At 49.6% G+C, this 19,698-nt stretch overlaps 7 protein-coding genes across 7 annotated transcripts; 3 read left to right on the forward strand and 4 right to left on the reverse strand.

Moving 5' to 3' along the window:
• Positions 1-198: 198 nt before the first annotated feature.
• Positions 199-1,308, forward strand: Z518_06231 (uncharacterized protein; the record flags this gene model as incomplete). The annotated part of the gene is made up of 1 exon (XM_013417041.1): positions 199-1,308. One exon carries the CDS (start codon positions 199-201, stop codon positions 1,306-1,308), a length of 1,110 nt encoding a protein of 369 aa, XP_013272495.1.
• Positions 1,309-2,316: 1,008 nt separating this feature from the next.
• Positions 2,317-4,376, forward strand: Z518_06232 (uncharacterized protein; the record flags this gene model as incomplete). Its single annotated transcript, XM_013417042.1, has 4 exons — positions 2,317-3,174; positions 3,437-3,901; positions 3,964-4,073; positions 4,133-4,376. 4 exons carry the CDS (start codon positions 2,317-2,319, stop codon positions 4,374-4,376), a joined length of 1,677 nt encoding a protein of 558 aa, XP_013272496.1.
• Positions 4,377-5,205: 829 nt separating this feature from the next.
• Positions 5,206-6,045, reverse strand: Z518_06233 (uncharacterized protein; the record flags this gene model as incomplete). The annotated part of the gene is made up of 1 exon (XM_013417043.1): positions 5,206-6,045. The coding sequence occupies one exon, from the start codon at positions 6,043-6,045 to the stop codon at positions 5,206-5,208; it is 840 nt and encodes a 279-aa protein (XP_013272497.1).
• A 1,712-nt stretch (positions 6,046-7,757) lies between these two features.
• On the reverse strand, positions 7,758-9,705 carry Z518_06234 (uncharacterized protein; the record flags this gene model as incomplete). Its single annotated transcript, XM_013417044.1, has 3 exons — positions 7,758-8,392; positions 8,572-9,260; positions 9,401-9,705. The coding sequence occupies 3 exons, from the start codon at positions 9,703-9,705 to the stop codon at positions 7,758-7,760; spliced, it is 1,629 nt and encodes a 542-aa protein (XP_013272498.1).
• Positions 9,706-10,595: 890 nt separating this feature from the next.
• On the reverse strand, positions 10,596-12,310 carry Z518_06235 (uncharacterized protein; the record flags this gene model as incomplete). Its single annotated transcript, XM_013417045.1, has 2 exons — positions 10,596-11,951; positions 12,005-12,310. The coding sequence occupies 2 exons, from the start codon at positions 12,308-12,310 to the stop codon at positions 10,596-10,598; spliced, it is 1,662 nt and encodes a 553-aa protein (XP_013272499.1).
• An 807-nt stretch (positions 12,311-13,117) lies between these two features.
• Positions 13,118-14,695, forward strand: Z518_06236 (uncharacterized protein; the record flags this gene model as incomplete). The annotated part of the gene is made up of 1 exon (XM_013417046.1): positions 13,118-14,695. The coding sequence occupies one exon, from the start codon at positions 13,118-13,120 to the stop codon at positions 14,693-14,695; it is 1,578 nt and encodes a 525-aa protein (XP_013272500.1).
• Positions 14,696-18,515: 3,820 nt separating this feature from the next.
• Positions 18,516-18,944, reverse strand: Z518_06237 (uncharacterized protein; the record flags this gene model as incomplete). The annotated part of the gene is made up of 1 exon (XM_013417047.1): positions 18,516-18,944. One exon carries the CDS (start codon positions 18,942-18,944, stop codon positions 18,516-18,518), a length of 429 nt encoding a protein of 142 aa, XP_013272501.1.
• Between the last annotated feature and the right edge of the window lie 754 nt (positions 18,945-19,698).

A 19,698-nucleotide genomic window follows, 5' to 3' on the forward strand; every position in this document is an offset into this window, starting at 1 on the left:
CCCTAATGCGCTTGCTCAAGGAACAGACGGTGATCCTCACCTTTGCACCTCTCCTCAATTTTTGTCGGTGTGCACCTCGACTAATCAGCCATCCAACATTTCCATCTCCGTGTACGACGACCACAACACCACCGTGCCAACATATCACAGATAGAACTCTCGAGGGCCCAATCTATTATCTCCTTTCAATCCACCACAATGAAAATCCTCGAACTCCCCAACGAAGTCCTCTCACGAATAATATCTTTCCACGACACTGCGAGCCCTTTTGACGAATCTCTCTTTCAAAAACCCAGACTGTCCGTCGACTCGGACTCTCTCGACACATCCATCCACTCAATCCAGAGAAAATCCCCATTAAAACAACTCTCCTTAACATCCCGCTTCCTCCACTCCCTTACTCTACCCCTCCTCTTCAAACACGCCGTCCTCTATCCCTTACGCCTCAGCGACTTTCTGTCTTTTATCAAAGATCGCAACCTTCCCCCCCGAATCTCCAGTATTCTAGTCCACGTTCCAGGGCACTACAATCACCTCCATCCCGCATGGTGGGCTCGCTTACTCAACGAAATCCCCGCCACTCGCCTCACCATCATCGGCCCCCCCGAAGTCTTCGCCGAACTAGCCGGAATCTGCTCCTGGAGCACTGACGCCTGGGCCTTTGACATGGCGGTTCAGGTCCTCCGTTTCGATCAACCCGTTGAATCCACACGGTCGAAAATCGATTATGACAACCTACCCAATTTTCTCGTGGCGCGGCCTTGGACGAACATGGTCGTCAACGAAGGGTCTAGTCTCATGGCTTATACCACTTATGAATTCTTCCTTCGGCGCACACCGTCACTTCTGACAGCGTTGCATTTCAACAACTCAGCCGCCGGAGACGCCATGTTCGCCAACCTGGTTAGTTTCGACTTTATCGGCATCTTCCCCTTTTACAATCACGTGGATGAGATTTTGAAATGCATCCGCAAAATGAAAAAGCTGCAAAAACTGCTGATCAAACTTTGTCCCGAACCTGATAGTACAGTTCTGCATGATGAAATAGAAAGTGCCGGGGGACACTTGGATGTCAACGATCCATGGAACGAATGCGAGACCTCGTGGGTACTGATCGCTGATACCGTCGTATTTTTGACCATAGAAGGCGCACTTCGGGAGCTCCGAATGGACGATGTCAAAGTTGACGGAGTAAGACAGATGTTGGAAAACAGGCTGAATGATAGGCTGCAAGAGTGGTGGGCGTATGAAGCCCCAAGTTCCGGTCTGTGGCGGAGAAAAAGCCCACGCTTCATTGGTTCAAATTAAACAGCATATTACAATGCCCAAGTCCACCTTGTCACCCTTTCGATCGACACCAAACTTTCATTTGATAACGGCAAGGAAATTGATACTAAGGGGCGATGATCTTGATCTTAAGTAGCATGGTCGGGGTAATCCGTCACCATCGGCTGCAAATTGATTCATATGGGAAATGCCATGGCTGATCAGTCGTATCGGTACTTGCCCAGCGATCATACCAAAGAAAAGGGAGGGGGGCCCAGGTGTTCGGCCCAATTGGTGAATGGAATCCCCTCTCCGTCTCTAGTAGCCCATCCTTCTGCTAAGTTCCCGGATGATCGTGTTGGTAGATTTCCGCTAGAAATCTGTCTCTTCCAGACCACATCAACTAATAAAAATGGAACACAAGAGACCCTGAACAAAAGATACCACACTTGCTTCTTAGAGTTGATCGAGGATATCGACACACCGTAGATCCGGGCCGGTTGAGCTTTTGAGGGGCGGTAGTAGCACTTGTGTCAACTTGGTCGGGCCGCCAGATGTATCTCCCAAAGCTTGATGACCACTAATATGTACCAGAGCCTCGTATCGAGAACTCTTCGGTGATTGCCAAGCGTGAAGAATGACGTCAGCTAGAGACAGCAGGACCAGGCTCAAAGATCTTCAACCATCGGATCTTTGCCCTTTTTCAGGAATTGTTCAGCGCAAGGGACATTATGTGTTCATCTGGTCGGTCTCACCAATGATGCCTGCCGGAAGTGTAGTTCCAGACTGCATATGGCGAATCAGGAGAAGCTGACGGAAGGATCTGCATTCCCTGCGACCTCAACCTGGTTTTGGAGATCCTGGCATTTGAAAATCCGAGTTTTCGTTCGCAGCCCAAATTCGCTCTATAACTCTGGTCTGGAGAAATTTTCTCACCCCATTTTGCCGCGAATCTGGTTCAGACAAAGCTATCCGAATAACAGTCACTTTGAAGGCCACGCCTAAGGCGGCGCTGCACTTGCATTGAAAAATGGTATAGACAAATCAGGAATGTCTTCGCCACCCCGGGAACGACCGATCAAACCAGCAAAGGCGGGAAAGAAAGGCAAGAAGGACAAGGATGATCGGCCTTCGAAGACATCCGGCTCGAGAAAACGAAATGCCACCGCAAGAATCTCCGCTGCCTGCGAAGCTTGTAAAAAACGAAAGACCCGGTGTACCGGAGGACCACCGCCTTGTCAGCTTTGCGAATCGCTCGGTACAGAATGCGTGATTGATTTATCTCTCGATATGAGACGTCGAGCAGCTCTTCAGCGGACTATGGATGAATCCAAAATGTATCAAGACGCTCTGAATGGATTGATCGATAATATGCGTGAAGGACCTTCACCACGTCTCGACTCTCTGCTTGAATACATCCGAAGCGGCGCAACCAACCAAGAAATCACGAGTGTGATAAATCATCATCTGAACGATGCCGAAGATTCGGAGTTTGACCAAATGGGTCACACTGAGGGAACAACATCAGATGAAGCGAATGATGACATTAAACACGGCTATGTTCGGATTGGTGGCCCTTTCTCCCGACAAGAAGCCGAAAGCAGAACATCAGATGGGCTCTCAAGCCATGAATCCGAAGCAGCAGAATCTGGAAAGTGGAGGACGACAAAGGGGCCCTCAACAATCTCGACCTTACTCGTCGCCTTGAGAAATTGTACCGTCTCTGAAGGAGAAGATCTTCTGCGTCGGTTCGTTGCTTCGGAAATGGGCGAGAAGGCTTTTTCGTCGGTGCACAGTTCCAGAAGCAATACAGAGGGAGTATCTCCGAGTATCACGAACTCAAATGTGGCAGAGCGCCATCAGTGGCATCCCGCCTTACAGGACAATTCCATGGGTAATCATCCTCAGGTATGTCGACAATTTTTCGTAACGTATTCTTGTAAAGCCTGGATTGATGCGTACCTTTGTTGGTGCGCTATTGTTCAGTCATCTCAGCATTTTTGGCCTGAGACATTTTCGCATAATCCTTCTCAGACCCGGATGGAAGAAAATTGACTCACCCTTCCAGCAGTTCGGTCGGCACGGTTTGATTCGGCGACGATTTTCGGAGGCAGACTCTGGAGAAAGAACATCCCGGGAAACATCAGGAAGCCTTCTGATGACATCACAGGAATCGAGAAAAGTTGTCCCCAGTGCTACGATATCCACAGATATCCCGATGTATCCTCCACTGCTCGCCTCTCCTCCAGCCGCTTATTTGGAGCCAGTCACCGCTCCTTCTTCACCAACCCAAACCGTGAATCATTCAGAACTATGCGTCGCCCAGGAAGGGCAGCAAACCAGACTCCGGATCCCTGTACATCTGGTGCTGCCATTGGTGATCGAAGATGACTCGTACATGAGTCGCACATATGTTCATTATGTCCAAGCAGCACGGCACATGCTCGAAAGAGGAGTCCCTTGGTCGGAAGTGCTTGGTCCGGGAGATCAGGTCACTGTGGATCTATTTTTCCGGAACCGCTTACCCGGTGACAAGTTTGACTGTTCCTCGTGGGCGAGCGAGGTTTGTCGAAGTTTTGACAATGACGTCTTTGTTCGGCTAGCGACGGTGTTCATGTTAACATTTATGATGCGGGTGAGTAGGAAAGATGAGTCTATAGCATCATGCGGCAGAGAACGCTGACTCGCTATCCAAAGTGGCTTCTGGTTCCGACTCTGGAAAATTACGAGAAACTTCCTGATATGATGAAGCCGACACCGGCACAATGCATGATTCCACATATCGGTGCAATTGAGACAATACCACTGTAGGTTTTTGTCAGCTTGTGATATGCAAAAGTTCGGATGTTGATTTTGGTAAAAACAGTGCTCCTGTTCGGGATGCTGCGATCTACCAGTTACGAGATTGGCTGACATCGCTGAACGAGGCGAATTGGACGGTGAACTGGCCACACGGGATAGACTCTGCCGTGGAACAAGATCCAGTGACGGGAGCGACGGTGTTGACATCAAGATTCATTGATCATGTGACCAATAGTAACAATTGGAGCGTTGGCATTAGCTTTTTAAACGCATTTCCCGAAGTTGCAGGACGAATCAGGATACATTAATCGTGAGAGAAAACGTAAAGGAATCAAAAGTTTCCTCTGGAAAGCCGGGGCCTGATGAGGATTGAACTCCTTCGATGCCATTGGCTGGGGCCTGGATGTTTCTGGTCCAAACGAATCAGCTGAGCAGAGTTATTTCTTTTGTTTTACGAGGAACATCACGGCAAAACAGAAAAAATGAAGTGGCTGGCAAAAGTGCGGTAAAGAATGTCTTTGACGTGATGAGAGGGTCATGAAATCAAGGAATTTGACAAACGCGACGCCGGGATGCCGGCAGGAGCGCCAGGTCATGTGATATGTCATGTGATACACTTGGTCGCGTGCCTAGAGTTGCTCGGGACCGGAAAAACCCTTGAAACCGAATCCCTGCCTTGCCAAGGCTCTCCTACCTCCTGCCCCAGCAAGTTGGCTATCGTCCACGTCTTCATTACTTGTCGTGGCAAACCCGCCAGATGGACACGAATCCAGGTCATCAATAGACGTAATCCAGTGGCTGGTATCGCATCTTGCCCCTCCGTTCCTGACGCTTCGTGTTCGCTTCTTCTGCCTAGGCACGGTGACTCCGCGAACCTTTTTGCCTCTCAATGGTGCAGGCACCGGTCCCATACACTGTTGCCTGAATTATATTGACGTTCAACCCGGCAAGTCATACTTCGTATAGCGTACTGAGATGAATCATGATTAGTGGAGTATCGAGACTTTCGTCAAGAGAGTAGCGATAGTGACATTCTAGGTACATTGGTATCATCAAAACGTGCAGTCTTGCCTCCCCTTCCAGTCCCGAAGCACAAACGCCTTGAAACCTCCTCTACCATCCGTGTCAATAGCGTTATCAACCAACGCCACTTCCAGGCTGCCGAGGCTGCACAACTCCATAGATTGCTTGGGGTGGCAATGAGCGCAGAAGATTTTGCAGGCGATGCAGTTCTGCGGCTTGTCGTCGAATATACTCGTCCTTTTGACGAAGTTCTTCTCGCAGACGGAGGATCTCAGAGGAGGCGACGTCGTTGGGTTCGGTTGCCACCTCATTTTCAGACCGTTGCCCTTGGCCAAATCCTCCATCTATAGATGTCGAAACCCGTCTTCGTTTAACGGGGTTCTCTTGTGGTATCGTCGGCATCGTTGCTAGAGGATGCGACGGCGCTCGGTTTGAGGCGTGGTCGGACAATTCCTCCAAGTGCCTCCTCCGCTTATGCTCCTCGAGGTTCTCCTTCCTTGTGAAACCAGTGCCTGAACTTCGATTACAGTTTGGAAACGGACAGAAGAGAGGTTGTTTCGTCGACAAATGCATCTTGTGCACTTCACGTTGATGTCTCAACAGCCCGCCCGAATAGGTAAATCCTGGGTTAAGTTCACAGCCAGCCTCACGGCATTTATAAGGTCGCTCATGTCTATCCATGTGCTTATTCCATTCGCACACTCTTTTGAAGGTCTGACTCCTCCCGCGGCAGTTGATATGGTCACAGTACATCTGGCCATGTTCGTTGCGAGGAGGTGCTCGGGTTCGTCGTAATGCTCCTTGGATTTTGGTGGGATTCTCTGTCAACGGGCGGGCTCCCTCATCTGCCATGATAACATGTGATTTCTTGGTCTCCGGAGTACTGGTAGTCTTGATCGATGGGGAATCGTTATCGCTGGGTGGTGAGAATGGATAGTTATGCTTCATAATCATGTTGACCAGTATTCGGTTGGGTCGACGAGTACTTTGGGTAGGGGGGCGACAAGACTTCAAGCGAACAACATTGTGGGAAGGAGGATAACTCGGGCGGAGATATATGGAGTACCAGTACCAGTCTGGCACCTGCCAGGATCTGCTGCTTACTAGGTATCTGCAAGGCTGTGCCAAACGGTCTGAACGGGAAGACTCACTCGGTCAGGCATAGATAGTATAGTAAGTGCCAGCCTGGCCGCGCAACGACTGATCTAGTGGGAATGGGCGTTCAAGAGTTCTGTCATGCGCCACATGAAGGCAAACAGGACCGAAAAAGTGCCCATGTACCTCTGGATGCTCCTAGTGGCATATATCTTGATACCTTTCCCCATCCACAAAGCCCGCAGCTGACCCGGTTATTAAATCCTGCCTAACGTCGCTGACTGAATGCGGCATGGGTGCCTGGACCGGGGTTGGGGCAAACGGAACCATTTTAGTCCATTCAGCCTTCGTAGTGGTCAGTTTGAAGATTATTTGCCCCCATCAAGGGCTGCACATGACCAATTGCAGTGAGAGGAAGAGAGAGCCTAGAGGTGGTTGGGGGGGGGGGGGGGGGGGGGGGGGGAGGGGGAGGGGGGGGGGGGGGGGGGGGGGGGGGGGGGGGGGGGGGGGGGGGGGTTGGTCCAGACTCAGGTATCGGGATTCCATCTCATGACTCATCTTGCGAGACACCTCACCCATCAGGGTCCGGTATCTTACTGTTGTCCAGTCTTTCAGTGCCACAGAGCGGATGAAAGAGACAAACCTCTGCTGTGCGGCCGTCGTTCGCTGCCTTGTTATGAGGCGGGTTGTCTGCAGCGCTACTAGATGGAAGCAGGCGTTCCGATCCTCCATTCATCCGCAACAGGCGGAAGTCCGAGAAAATTTAGCTATTTCCGTCCCCCTTGTTAGGTTCTGATTTGGAATGGAAGGGGGGACGCCCATTGATGGCTGGCCAGTAAAATAAAGAGAAAATGGGAATTACCACAAACGGTATTTTGTCAGGCAAAAGCATATCCAATCACGACCCCTCAGATGAGGAGTTTAGAAACATTTCGAGAGTAATCAGGATGAAACGGGATTTGAGATCACGTTAGATCAGGATGCCCAGGTCTGGTGAGCCATTCATCATGGCCAGACCCCGTTCCCAGATTTGAGCGCCGCCGTCGTAAAATGAGGCGCAGTCGGCTGATCTGAGTAAAAAGGCCGGAAAGGCTGGCCGTCAGCTACAAGTACGAGGTCCGACTTGTGATGTTATACATGTACCGGATGACCGGCCGATTTAGAAGCATTAACTTCAATACATCGCAATCATACAGACTGATCGCGGTTATAGCCGACTTGGTGCACAAAAGATGAGACGGATGTTGAGCTTCAGCCGATCGATCATGCAGTCTTCTGGGCCCCCCCCCCCGGCCCCTGCCGTGTAATCTGCGCGGTCGGCCAACGCCACCTTGTGGCTTACTAGACGCCTTTGCGCGGCTATTGAGACTCTGTTTCGTGGACATGTATTAGAGATTCCGAAACATGATGACGCTTGCCATGACTAGAATTCGGAGTATCTGACGACGAACTACTTGGTATGCGGTGGCTGAGCGCGACCGAGTGTGACAGCACGCCAGCTTTTCTCCCTCCGGACTGTATGGGTATTCTGGCAGCGCCCGCCTAAATATAGCCTTAACGCAACAGATGCCTTAGTGGGTATATACAAAAAATGGGTTGCGTAGGTCCGTTTCGTCGCTGTAAGCCAACTTCTCTCGGACTATCGTCTTCTCTTCCTCGCTCATGTTCTCGAGAATGCGTTGGTTTCTCCGGTTGAGACGATCGTTACAGTATCTCAAGGCGAAGCACACCAACACTTGTGCGCCCAGGCACGCGACAATCGAGATCTTTCCGCTCTTGTAGCCCGGCGCCTCACTCTCCTGGAAAGTTTGCGTACCCAGGATATTGCCGGTGCAGAAGCCGACCAAAGTCAAGGCATTGACGGTGACCTTTTTGCTATGGCCGGCGAGATTGGATGCATTCCAAGCCAGTAACAGCATAAAAGCAGCACCAAAAGTACCACTAAGGTAAGATGCAAATAATAGGACGCCTTTGTTTTTGGGTATCCCGTCCGGGTCGAGACCATACATCAAACCGGCAGCAATGATGGTCGGAATCAAACAGATGAGCATAACCAACGAACGGTCATTCCAACGGTCACTGAGATAGCCTGATAGCAAGACCACGAAAATACCTACGGCCCCTGAAGGCATGTTCAGGATCAAAGCTTGTTGGCTGCTGTAGCCAAACGTGGTAAGTAGGATTGACGAGAAGTTGGATAGGCCGCCTGTGAGACGTCAGTAAGCAGCAAGGCCACCGTGTGAAACACAGTACGATGTCAAATACAAAACGCGGCACAACATAACCAGGAGGGTGTTGTTTCAAAGAGTAAGCCAATCCATTCTCTGTGGGAGGGGCTCCCTATCAGACCGCGCCACGTGGCAGTGAACGTGAAACATAACATACCGTTTGGGATAGACGTCAGAAGCACGGATAGAAAGACTAGCCAGGCCCGGATGTCCTTGAGCGACTCAATCACCTGTGACTTCTTGAGTTTCGCGTTTTGGGTGCCCGACTGATTCTCCTTGACACGAAGTAAGGCGGCAATTTTCTCCGCTTCCGTAAATCGGACGGCCCTGACTGGAGAGTCCGGCAGGATCATGAAAACACAAAACCCCAATACAATCGTCATTAATCCAATGGTGAGGAAAAATATCCGCCAGCTAGCGAATCGACTCGTCGAAAAACTCGCCCCATATGCGACGCCGGATCCAAAGATCTGCGTAATGGAGTTGCACACATAGAAGGCCGAAACGCGGCGAGCTTGTTCTTCCTTCTTGTACCACATCGACACGATCAACACGAGTATCGGCGCAACCGGGCTTTCGAAAATTCCCAAAAATGTCCGGCAGATCATCAGGTCGGCATACGAGGTACAGGCGGCCATACAGGCCAAGACCGCCCCCCATATCATGACATTCGCACCCAGATACTTACCCAGGCGACTGATGCGTTGAGCCAAATATTGCGTCGGGAATTCTGCTGCTAAGAACCCTATATAAAACATCATCGCGATATTGCTGTAGTCCTGACCCACGAGATGAGTATCCTCACGGAGACCCATCACGGCAGCGTATGAAATGGTTGTCTTGTCGCTGCAAGGGAGGTCAGCACCCGTTTTGCAAAGAATAAGCCCACGTGATCAAAAAGGAGTCGTGTCGTGACACCATGCTCATGTCAGGCATCCACAAGGTGCCGTATATGTCTTTCAGCAGGAAAGCGTAAGGATACTCACAGAAACTGAAGAAAGTACACCGCAATCATACAAGGAACGATCGTAAAGTCAATCTTCCGCAAAAGCCGTCTTGTCGCCTTAGGATCAGATAAAATAGCAATGGCCTCTTGTCGAACGGCATCAGCATTCGGATGGCCTTTCAAGTAGGCAAAAGCTTCGTCGGCGTCTTTGGTGGATATTTCGAGTTGGTCCAACGCATCGTCCAAAGTCGCATTTGAAGAAACACTGGTTTGCGTCTGAGCCCCCTTGTAGGCCTTCTCTGGGTCTGGGCTCTTGAACACCGAGCTCTCGGATTTGATGTCCATTTCTCAGGAGTCTTGGGGGACGACCCTGTAATTCCAAAGAGAAGAAAATCTGGTTGACTTTCGACCGTGGATCTTTGCGATCAAGATTTATATAAGCTCATCAAGCAACACGCCTCTCCCATCAGTGGTCGTTATCTCATATTGAAGACCGTTGATACCGCGACGATCGAGGCCAAATTGAGAAGGTCGGTAATCACATTGTCCAAGGACAATGCCCCGGCCATGCGCCGTGACGTTTAGAACTGGACACAATTTGCAGGGCAGTCCGGTATCCACACTGTCGCGAATTGCGCAAATCGACCCGTGAGATTGATGGGAGATGAAACCAAACCCTGTCTATCAATGCATCAACCTTGTACTTACAGTCGTCATTGAAAGGCTCGATAAAAAAGGGCTGACGAGCTGCCTATTTGGGAAGCCAAGCATGATAACTGAATATGCACAACGAACGAAAAGATATACCCGATGACCAGTATACACATTGCCCGTCTTTTCTGATGAAAAGGTCGTCCTACATACCCGGGGTTGCCAGTCGTGTTATATCGGCATTGTGATGTCAGACCGCAATCACTTTGCATGTCAAATTTTGCTTTGTCGTCGGTTGACTGTCAGTATGTTTGATATTGTGATTCAATGTCCTGTTACCGAAATCACGCGCAAGCAAGGCTAAGAGGTGCGCCTTAATGGTAGATTCGATTGATGTGGGAGAGTCGCTTAGATAGGGACAGGGTAGTTCAGAAAATGAAGTCGAATTGGATTGACAGAAGACATCTGTCCCTCCGTTGCAGTGCATGCGATCGGGCTAATCCGCTATATCAATACTGTGTCCCAGACCCATTTTCCTTTCCCAAAAGGAAGGCAGAATCTCATTGTCTCGGGGGCGCCAGCCTTTACACATGGATAACTTGCTGGACGTGAGGATAGACGTGCACAAGCCTCTCCCAGAATTCGCGATGATCCGTCATGGCTACTTGGGGGTCCCAGGCCATGGCCACAAAAATGGTGTCGACTCCAGATCCAATCGGGGTCATGAAAGTCTGGCAGATTTGTAGCCCAATAAGGAAGGCGAAAGCCATTATGACAGGGGTAAATGTTCGGCCTTCATTGTATGCAGGGTGAGTGAACTCGAGATAGAGATAAGCCAGGAGAGCGCAAAGGTAGGCCACAAATATGGATCCCATAGTGAGGACTGGACCGACCAGGCAGTCGTTGACCAGAGCATCGATTCCTCGGTCCTTCATCATTTTCCAGGTGTCTTTGGCCGCGGGAATATAGGCCTTGCCGTAAAGAGCAATATGAGAGAATGCGTATCGGTTGATGAACTCCACCAGCCAGTTTAAGATGCTGACAATGCAGCCGAGAATACAGAACATGATGGTGCCAATGATATTCCCATCGGAGGCCTCCTGTCGCTGTGCAATGCTGCAAGCTTGACGCAACATGTTGATGAGTGCGACGATAAGGCTTCCGAAGGATATTGATCCAAAAGAGTAGGTCGTTGCTCTCCTCAAGGCCCCGGCAGTGGCACCTCGAGGGATACCACCTGGTCTGCCTGCACAGAAATACCAGCTCCCGTATACGCCAGCAACGACTGTGTGAATTGTGTTCTTGATCCACTCGGAAATCCAATAGCCAGCAAAGGTAACAAACACCACCAGGCCAATCACTTTACCACTCGAACAGCCACCATCGGCGCATGCAGGATTAGCATTGCTGTTCGCGTCACTGGGCATATATGCAACGTAGATTGCAACGAGCGTCACAGAGAACCATGCTGCAAAGGCCACACTGGCAACGCCGCCAACGAAGCTGACAAGGAAAACGTGAACTCTTTTCATCCTTGCGATGTCCATGGTTTGTTGAAGCATGACAACTGCGAAAGGAATACGAGGGATCCAGCTGATGAAGCAGATGATGGCAAAGATGGCAAAGATGGCAAAAACAATGCCTGCGCTCCACAAGCGACGGTACAGATAGTACACGGCAGTCCCGACAGCCAGCGCACAATTGAGGATTCCCGTCAACCACACAAATTGCTTCGTAAAAGCACGAGCGGCGAGAAAGTATGCCCAGGAGACAGCGAGTCCGACGCATAGGACAAAGGCGAAGAGAATGATAGTGTTTGTATTCAGAGAGAAGTCGTTGTCCGATCCATATATGCCTCCGCCATTAAAGGTATGGTACTTTGAATATCGATAAAGGGTAAGTCCAGAGACTGCGACAAATCCGAAGAACGTTGCAGTGAGCTGTGTTCCATTAGCATTTGAGCTGCTTCATTTTAACATGTGGCTGAACATACCAAGAGCCCCGCCCACAGATCATTGAATTTAGGTTTCTGAATCTTGAATGTCTCCTGAAAGCTCTGTTTATTGTCTTGTGGGGGGACGAAATTGTCACCGTAGGTAGGAGGCTGCTGAGTGTACTTTGGCTCTTGAGGTTGATAAGGTTGTGGTGGTGGTTGATATGGCTGCTCATATTGCTGCTGATAGCCTTGAGGAGGAGCGGCTTGGGAAGGAGGATACTGTTGATAGCTTTGCCGTTGATATTGATTGCCCGTCAGGTTTTGACTGCTGTAGTAGTCGGCTGCTTCACCTTGTTGTGCCATGGCTGCGACGCGCGTCCGTCAATGCGACGGTGACGATTAGGATTCTGCTGGACAGTTGATCAAAAGGGGAGGAACTCCTGATGAATGAGAATGCGCTGATATAACGGGCGGCGATGAATTGGAAAGGAAAGATGACTTCTGGAGGTAAGGAGAAAAACATGCGAATGAGGAATTGAGCTGTAGGCCAGCGCAATGGGCAGGAAGCATCATGATTGAACTCACGTTGCGCCGTGCCCAGTGTTTAATTTGTGTTTTCTCGGGCTTTTTTCAGCTCTGAATGATGTTTTTTAAGAGCGGCAGATGGAGGTGAAGATGGAAGTTATTGGCCCCCCGAGCTTGCTAACCGGGGATCACTTCCCAGCTAAACGACGCCACCAGATCGACCTCGCGGAACCCACTAGATTGGGCGTAGATGAGACTCACGGCTGAGGAAGCTGACCGGAAAAATCGTTTATGACTGACAATAACTGGAGAAATAAAATATCCTGAATATTGCTCTTCGTCGGTGGCCTGTTTCTTGTCAGACCTGGCTAATTATTGCTAGTTCTCATGCTCTCTCTCACTGTACCGCTCATGGCCAACCTCGATTGAGATTTTGCTTCAAACATACCATGATGGACACGGATTTCTTCTCGCTTCGTCGTTTTCAATATAAACGACTTCCCGCAATAATGGTATAGGATGAGATCTGGCGCTGGCGGTATCTGGGGGAATCTTCTGCTACGATCAGGCCCTTGCATGCTTTCCGCTTCGCGGGCCCTCCGGATTTATCTGAACTCTCACATGTGGCAGCTCGATGATCTAGCCATGAGTCCTACATTGTTGACTAGTTCGCATTCGGATGTGATGTCAATACTAAAAAGGATTCAGTACCTCCCCGTTGTCTTCCTAGCAGCCTCTTCCATTCCATTCTCGACCTTCCTCCTGTTCGTCAATTACCTCTACATCTTCTTAATACCCGAAAACACCTTTCATCACCACCTCAAGAAAATGCCGGGCTTCAGGTCGAAGACCATCCTTCTGAGTGGGATCAATACTCCCCATGGCTTGCGACTAGCCAGGGCGTTTTACGAGACTGGTCACAATGTTGTAGGAGCCGACTATGAGCCAGGAGGAGTTCCGATTCATGTCCGTTTCTCAAGAGCATTGACTCGGTTCCATAGACTCCCATATCAGTGTGAAGAAAGACGAGTCGTCGCATACATTACTGCTCTGCTTCGGATCATAGAACAAGAACATGCTGATCTCTGGATCAATTGCACCAGCAGTACAGATCCAAACGTTGAAGCACAGGCAAGAAACATAATTGAACAGACGACGAATTGCCACTGTTTTGCACTACGATTGAATGATGCTCCGTCCTTCGCCACACGGCATGCATTTTTGTCACACACCAAGAGCTTAGGTCTGCCTGTCCCAGAAGCATACGATGTCAGGTCTCGAGATGAGATACATAATGTGCTCAACACAGCGCATGGTAACCGGAAATACATGCTTCACAGTCCGGAACACGTCGGAGTTTCAACGAATCGTGTCAGAACAGTGCTACCCAGACGAACATTAAGTCAGACATACAACACGGTCTCCCAGATTGCCATTGCCAAAGCCCACCCCTTGAGGTTGGAGCAGGATACAGATGGATTGGAAAGATTCTCTACCTTTGCAGTCATCGTTAGGGGAGAGGTCACAGCATTTGTCGCCAGTTCTTCTAGCCATGCTAGTTGTTATCGAGCCCTAGATCCCAACTCCGCCCTCAACCGGTTTATGTTACATTTTGTCCAAACATTCGCGCGCAGACAAGGGACCGGTTTCAATACCCATTTGGGTATCGAATTTTGCATCGAAGAGCGAGTCATCGAAACAGGAGTGGTGAAAAGCATCCTACCCGCTGATGTCTCCGTTCAAGCCCAGGCGGCAGCACTATTGTTCCGTGGGGTAAGTGGCTCGACACAATTGGCCCGAGCATATCTAGCTTGCCTGTTACCAGAGCTAGAGGATGACGACAAGCAATCCAGGTCTGCGTTTTGGGTCCAAAATCACCGAGTTGATGGGGATGCGGCCATGCCAAGTTCAAATTCATCTGGAATCTACTGCTTCGGTCAGGATTTGCTTCAACTATGTCTTGCACCACTCATCAATGTGATCACCGTCCGAAGCAGCCTGATTGATTGTCTGGGGAATTTAGTCCTCTTCATCAAGCACCTACTCTTATGGCAAGATGATACGTATAGTCCCCGAGATCCGATCCCATTTTGGTGGTCCTATCAAATTTATATCCCATTAAGGTTGATTATGACCGCTATATTGGTGGGAGATAACGGCGACAGAACATTGTTGACGGATCGACCGCAGCAATACGAGAAGTCAAGGCAAGAGGCCGGCTGAGTCGTCCGTGGCGTGTTGGCACGCTAACGGCCTGACTTCATGAGGCAGTTCACTACTTTCCTGCTAAAGTCTCCAAAGCCCGTTCAAGCGACTTCCAATAGTAGGAAGGAACGTTTTGGCCCCAGTCCCCGACAAGCCAATCATTTCAGATCGGATAGACAACGTGCCCAAAGACCTCGGGAATGGCCAGGCCCAGAATCCGGATTTTTGAGTACAAGCCCTGTTTTCCGATCCAAGAGACTGAAGAATAGGTCACGAGAAGTTCCAGCTTAGTAGATAGGGATTCCAGGAGCATGGGATCTCTCTAGTTGAAACAGCTCTTTCAGTAAGAGATGCCAGTGGCTAGAGCCTCCACCGCAAAGAAATCCATTCGTTGTACGAAGGGGGCGACTGAAAAGAAAATTGCAGGCAGTTCCATCGCGGGCAGCCATAAAAAGTTCATCTGGAGCAGTAATGCCACCAGCATCCAAATTGACATTACACTACCCGCACCAATTGACGGGCAGTTGCACATGAAGGCCTCGACTTGGAAAATGTTCTCCACGTGGTAAAGAAGGCTGGCTGAAGAAGCGAGAATGTTGACGTCAAATTGTTGTACCAAATAGGGAGTCACCGACATCGAATGCTTGGTCTGGCAAATGCCCGACAGAGGGATTGCATTTCATCACCACGCTTACGCCAATCCCAAAATGAACACACACTTATCGTCTTTGAATAGCCGAGCTGAGCGCGTTCTGGGAAATTCTTCTCGTCTTTGGACTTGGTTAGCGTGGGGGGGCAGATGCCGGACTCTCCGTTCACTATCAAAGTCGAATTTTGCTGGTTGTCGATTTTACTAGCTTTGCAGTTCCGCCAAGCCCACGATGAGTATGGATCAACTTCGTCACTCGATTGTTTGAGAGAAAATTTGAAACGAAGAGTCTTGCCACCGACGGTGTCCACGGTCCAGTGGCGTGAGACGATCATCCAGATTGGATTTGTCTGAAAGGTCTTCCGTGCAATGACGTGGTCAAGTTTCATCGGTCGAGGAATACCTGCTCCACCACGGGGATGCAGGAACAAGTCACAAATCCATCGGGCAGTGGAGCAGAATGATGGTGAGTGACTCTTGCCTCGTATGAAAAATTCATTCATAACATTCAACGGAACAGTGCGGCTGGGACCACATCGCTATAGGCATGAAACGGGATTGCAGTGGGCACTTCGTACTCACAACTGACTCTCATAAATCGACCGATCAACTCGGACCACGGAGAAAAAGACCTCGCATGGCTCGGAATGCGGTGTCTTCTAACCCCCGTGTACATCGCACATCTCCAGAGCCTTTTTTACCTCAACCTTTCGAAGACGATCTCGCATCGTGCAGGGAAAGACAAGATACTAGCAATCCTGATGATTCCCAATGAGGCCAAACGTCAAAAAGATCCCTTTCAATTCCAACCCCGCTTAGTTGGAAATTAGCGACGGTTCCAAACCCCAGAAAATCCCCCCATATTGAAAGGCAAAACCTAAGAGGCCCCCTCCAATTGCGAAAATTTTTGGCAAAAGACGATAGATGCCGAAACGGACCGCTCGGCGCCACTCCTCTCGAGGTCCAAAGTCTAGTATTTCTTTAGGTAAAGTTGACCTCTGGGATTGGCGACGGAGGCAGCTAGGCGGACGCCATCTCGCAACAAAATGGTCAGTGCATTGGGCTTGCGGGGTGGTCCTCCGGCCCCCCCGAGGTGACATTCAGTTTTTTTCCCCCCCCGCAAAAGAAAAGAGGGCCAAAAGGGCTAGCAGCCTAGCACGCGCACAATGGAATGTGGCTTGCATTTATTAAGTCCAAAATCGATCACAGCGGGGTTTGAGGCTTGTGTGTCTCCTCATGCAGGGAAAGGAAACGCAATGCAAGGGGAGGGCAGCCTGCTGAATAGAGGGATGCCTGAAAAGTTGTCATTCTCACAGGAGTAACTGGGTCGGGTTCTGCCGAGGGGTCGACATCCCAGCAAGCCAGGCAAGGGAAACTTCGGTAGGCATCGAAGAACGAAGTGCAACAAACATTTTCTCTCAACTCTTTCCTGAAGCCTCAGGCTCAGGCCCAACTTTTAAAGCTCAACGATGACGCACTAACTCTGTTCTTCAGCCAGTGCCAATTCAGACGGGAAATTTTTCTCCCACCTCTGTGCTCCAAAAATGTTCCTTGCTTTGTGTCAGAAAGCTGTTACTTGGTCGCGTGGTTGACAAATTGAATGACAAGCTCGAATCTCGTATCCCGTCAGCGGGCAGGCACCTCTTACATAAACTCCGTACAGATGACATATACGGAATCACACGCAATGGGAACAATGGAGCTAACAGAATGAGTCTTTGCTCCTGAGATGAGATCTCTCCATCTATTCCATTCTAATTTATTCCATCAAAATATTTTGCCGAAAAGGCATGCTACGAGAGGAGCTTTGCCAAAGACACGGACACGGACACAAGATGGGCTGACCTCCGAGCTTTCGCTGCGTTGTGCCAGGGCAGGACGGGAAGCCTTCAACGATCCGAATCTGACAAATCATAATGATTGAAGGGTCTTGTGTTGTCCCTTGCATTGAGGAACATACATTTGCGGCAACTGCCTGAGTTTCTCAAGAGAAGGTGAAAGTGATACTGTTCAAAGGCAGGGCTTGCAAAATCTAAATCAATCAAAGTGTGCTGTATCTACGCGCGTACTTGACGATTAGACAGCTCAGTATATCTCACCCCTAAGGAACTGACCGTAATTGGGGGATGGAGGACTCCCGAGTCTGTATTCCTCAGAGGACCAAGAAAGTCATGACGCTTTTCGATGTGGATGATCGCTTTCTTCGGCAAGTCCCAATCATACTTGGTACATACGACAGTCATTGATCGACGCTCATAATCAATGTTCACGTCAATATCCCGGCTGACCTACCTACTAGTATGTGCAGCGCTGTGGTAGAGTTAGTCACAATTGGCAAGTTAAGTAGTTTAGTACGTCGGGAAGGTAGGAAACAAAGAGAGGGATGCAAAATGGAGAACGGAGAAGGTTTCCGAGGACGAGGACCGCCAGAGTAGATGGGATTGGAATGTACAAGAGAGCGTAGCTGGATTGGGGATCCGTCTTGGAATCCATATGATTGTGTTGTGCTATCTGACATGAAGCGGCAAATTGAAGACAAAAGAAATAGAAAAGAGAAGGGAGTGCTGTGCTCCTGGCATATTTTCCGCAGATGGCATCGCATCATATCAAAGACAACAAAGGAGAATCCCATACATCGAAGGATCGGGGACCATGATCCATCACCCCGGTCGAGGCCGAAAAAGGTCTTGTTATCCCTTATTCCCATACAGCCAAAGCACACTCCAGCTGTATCAATAACCCATATCCATATTCATGTTCATACCCATAAACATCCCAACACCAGGCACATCTTGACATAATTTCACATCTGGTATCACAACCACAGACACAACGACAACAACATCAACGCCCGTCAACCCATCCGTCAATCATGTATTTCATTTACTCCAGCCATCTAACCCTTGATGCATGAGCGACGATGACAATGGCATCATTTGCGGAAAATGCTTTCGACTTGATAATGTTTCCTGACTCTTTCTTCCCCTCTCTCCCCTCCCTCTTTTCTTTTTCTTTTTTGGCTTGCGACTTCAAAGTCCCGAGAACGCCGACTGAATGCCTTTGTTTCGTTTTTGAATTTCCTTCCGATGCTATGCATATCAAACAAAGATTAAAAAGATGTGGGAAAAGAGTGAAGTTCTTTTCGTGCGCCCATATTCGTCGTTTCAATATTAATAATAATAATATATCTCAAGCCCTGGACGAGGTCTTCATGTCTTCATTGCTTTGCATCGAGACTCGTCGTCGAAGTGTTCTTGTCTGATCGAAAGATCCAACGTAGTCTTTGAGATCGTTTTGAGCCTGTTCAGACAACTTGGGACTGTGCGGTCGAGAGGTCAAGGACATGGACAGAGAATTGGAAGAGGATGTTCGATGAATGGAGAAATCGTAGGCTGGTGGAAGGTAGAAGCCGTGGGTGGATAGAGACAAGGACGGTCGTTGTACGAGGTTGGTGGAGGTGGAGGATGTTTTGGTATTTGTGTCACCCAAAGAAAAATTGGTGGATTCGGCCAGGGTAAAGTGATCCAGTTGTGTGAGACGACAGGCCGAGGAACAGAAGGCTGTACCATTGGTCTGTCGGTCGCAGGACAAGCAAAAGTCCCCGAGAAGAAAATCCATGATTGTGTGACTTGGTGGAAGGAGGGAGTCTGTAAGGAAAGTCGAGATGGCAAGATGCAAGGAAAATAACAGCGGTTTGACAATTATATGGTTTTGGGACGGTGTTGCAAGGCCACGAGATGACTTTGTGGAGATGGTCGTAATGTGAGTGCGGCAGTGAGGGTGTGTTGACTCAATGGAGGGTCACGCAGGCAGAATTGTATCTCATCCTCAGACGGAGGCTGACGTTTGATATCGTTAATGGAGGTGCGTGTGGAGCAATTGCCTCTTCGTGGTAGGTCGCTGCTGAGAAAGGAAAAGAGATAGAGTTTATGTCTGCGTGTGAGTATGAGCGGGATAGAGAGAATAGTGTGTAGTCATGGGAAACTGGGAATGATATATGTTATAGACGAAAGAAATGCGATGCGATGGGAGGGAGTGGAGATGGATGTGCACTGGCATGGTATGAAGATTTCGAGCTTGGAGGGAAGTTTTGGCTGCGTGGGTGGAGTTCTCGTCCAGCGAGTGACTGAGTGAGGCCCACTGGCTTTAGCGCAAGCCAGCCCAGTGGAGATGCAGAGGATGGGCTCAAAGATGAGCGGCGATGAGCCAGAGAGTGCCTGAAAGGGGAATGGCCTCCGTCCGGCGTAGCCTGAGGCCGCAGGTTACAGGTTTTTGCAGGAAAGCCTAGCCTGATGCTGAACTGGGACTTGAAATCTTCAAGAAGAGGGGAAGACTAGTGCTGCAGACCTCAATGCTGGCAGGTGCAGTTCCA

Source organism: Rhinocladiella mackenziei, assembly GCF_000835555.1.
Source record: "Rhinocladiella mackenziei CBS 650.93 unplaced genomic scaffold supercont1.4, whole genome shotgun sequence".
NCBI lineage: Eukaryota > Fungi > Ascomycota > Eurotiomycetes > Chaetothyriales > Herpotrichiellaceae > Rhinocladiella > Rhinocladiella mackenziei.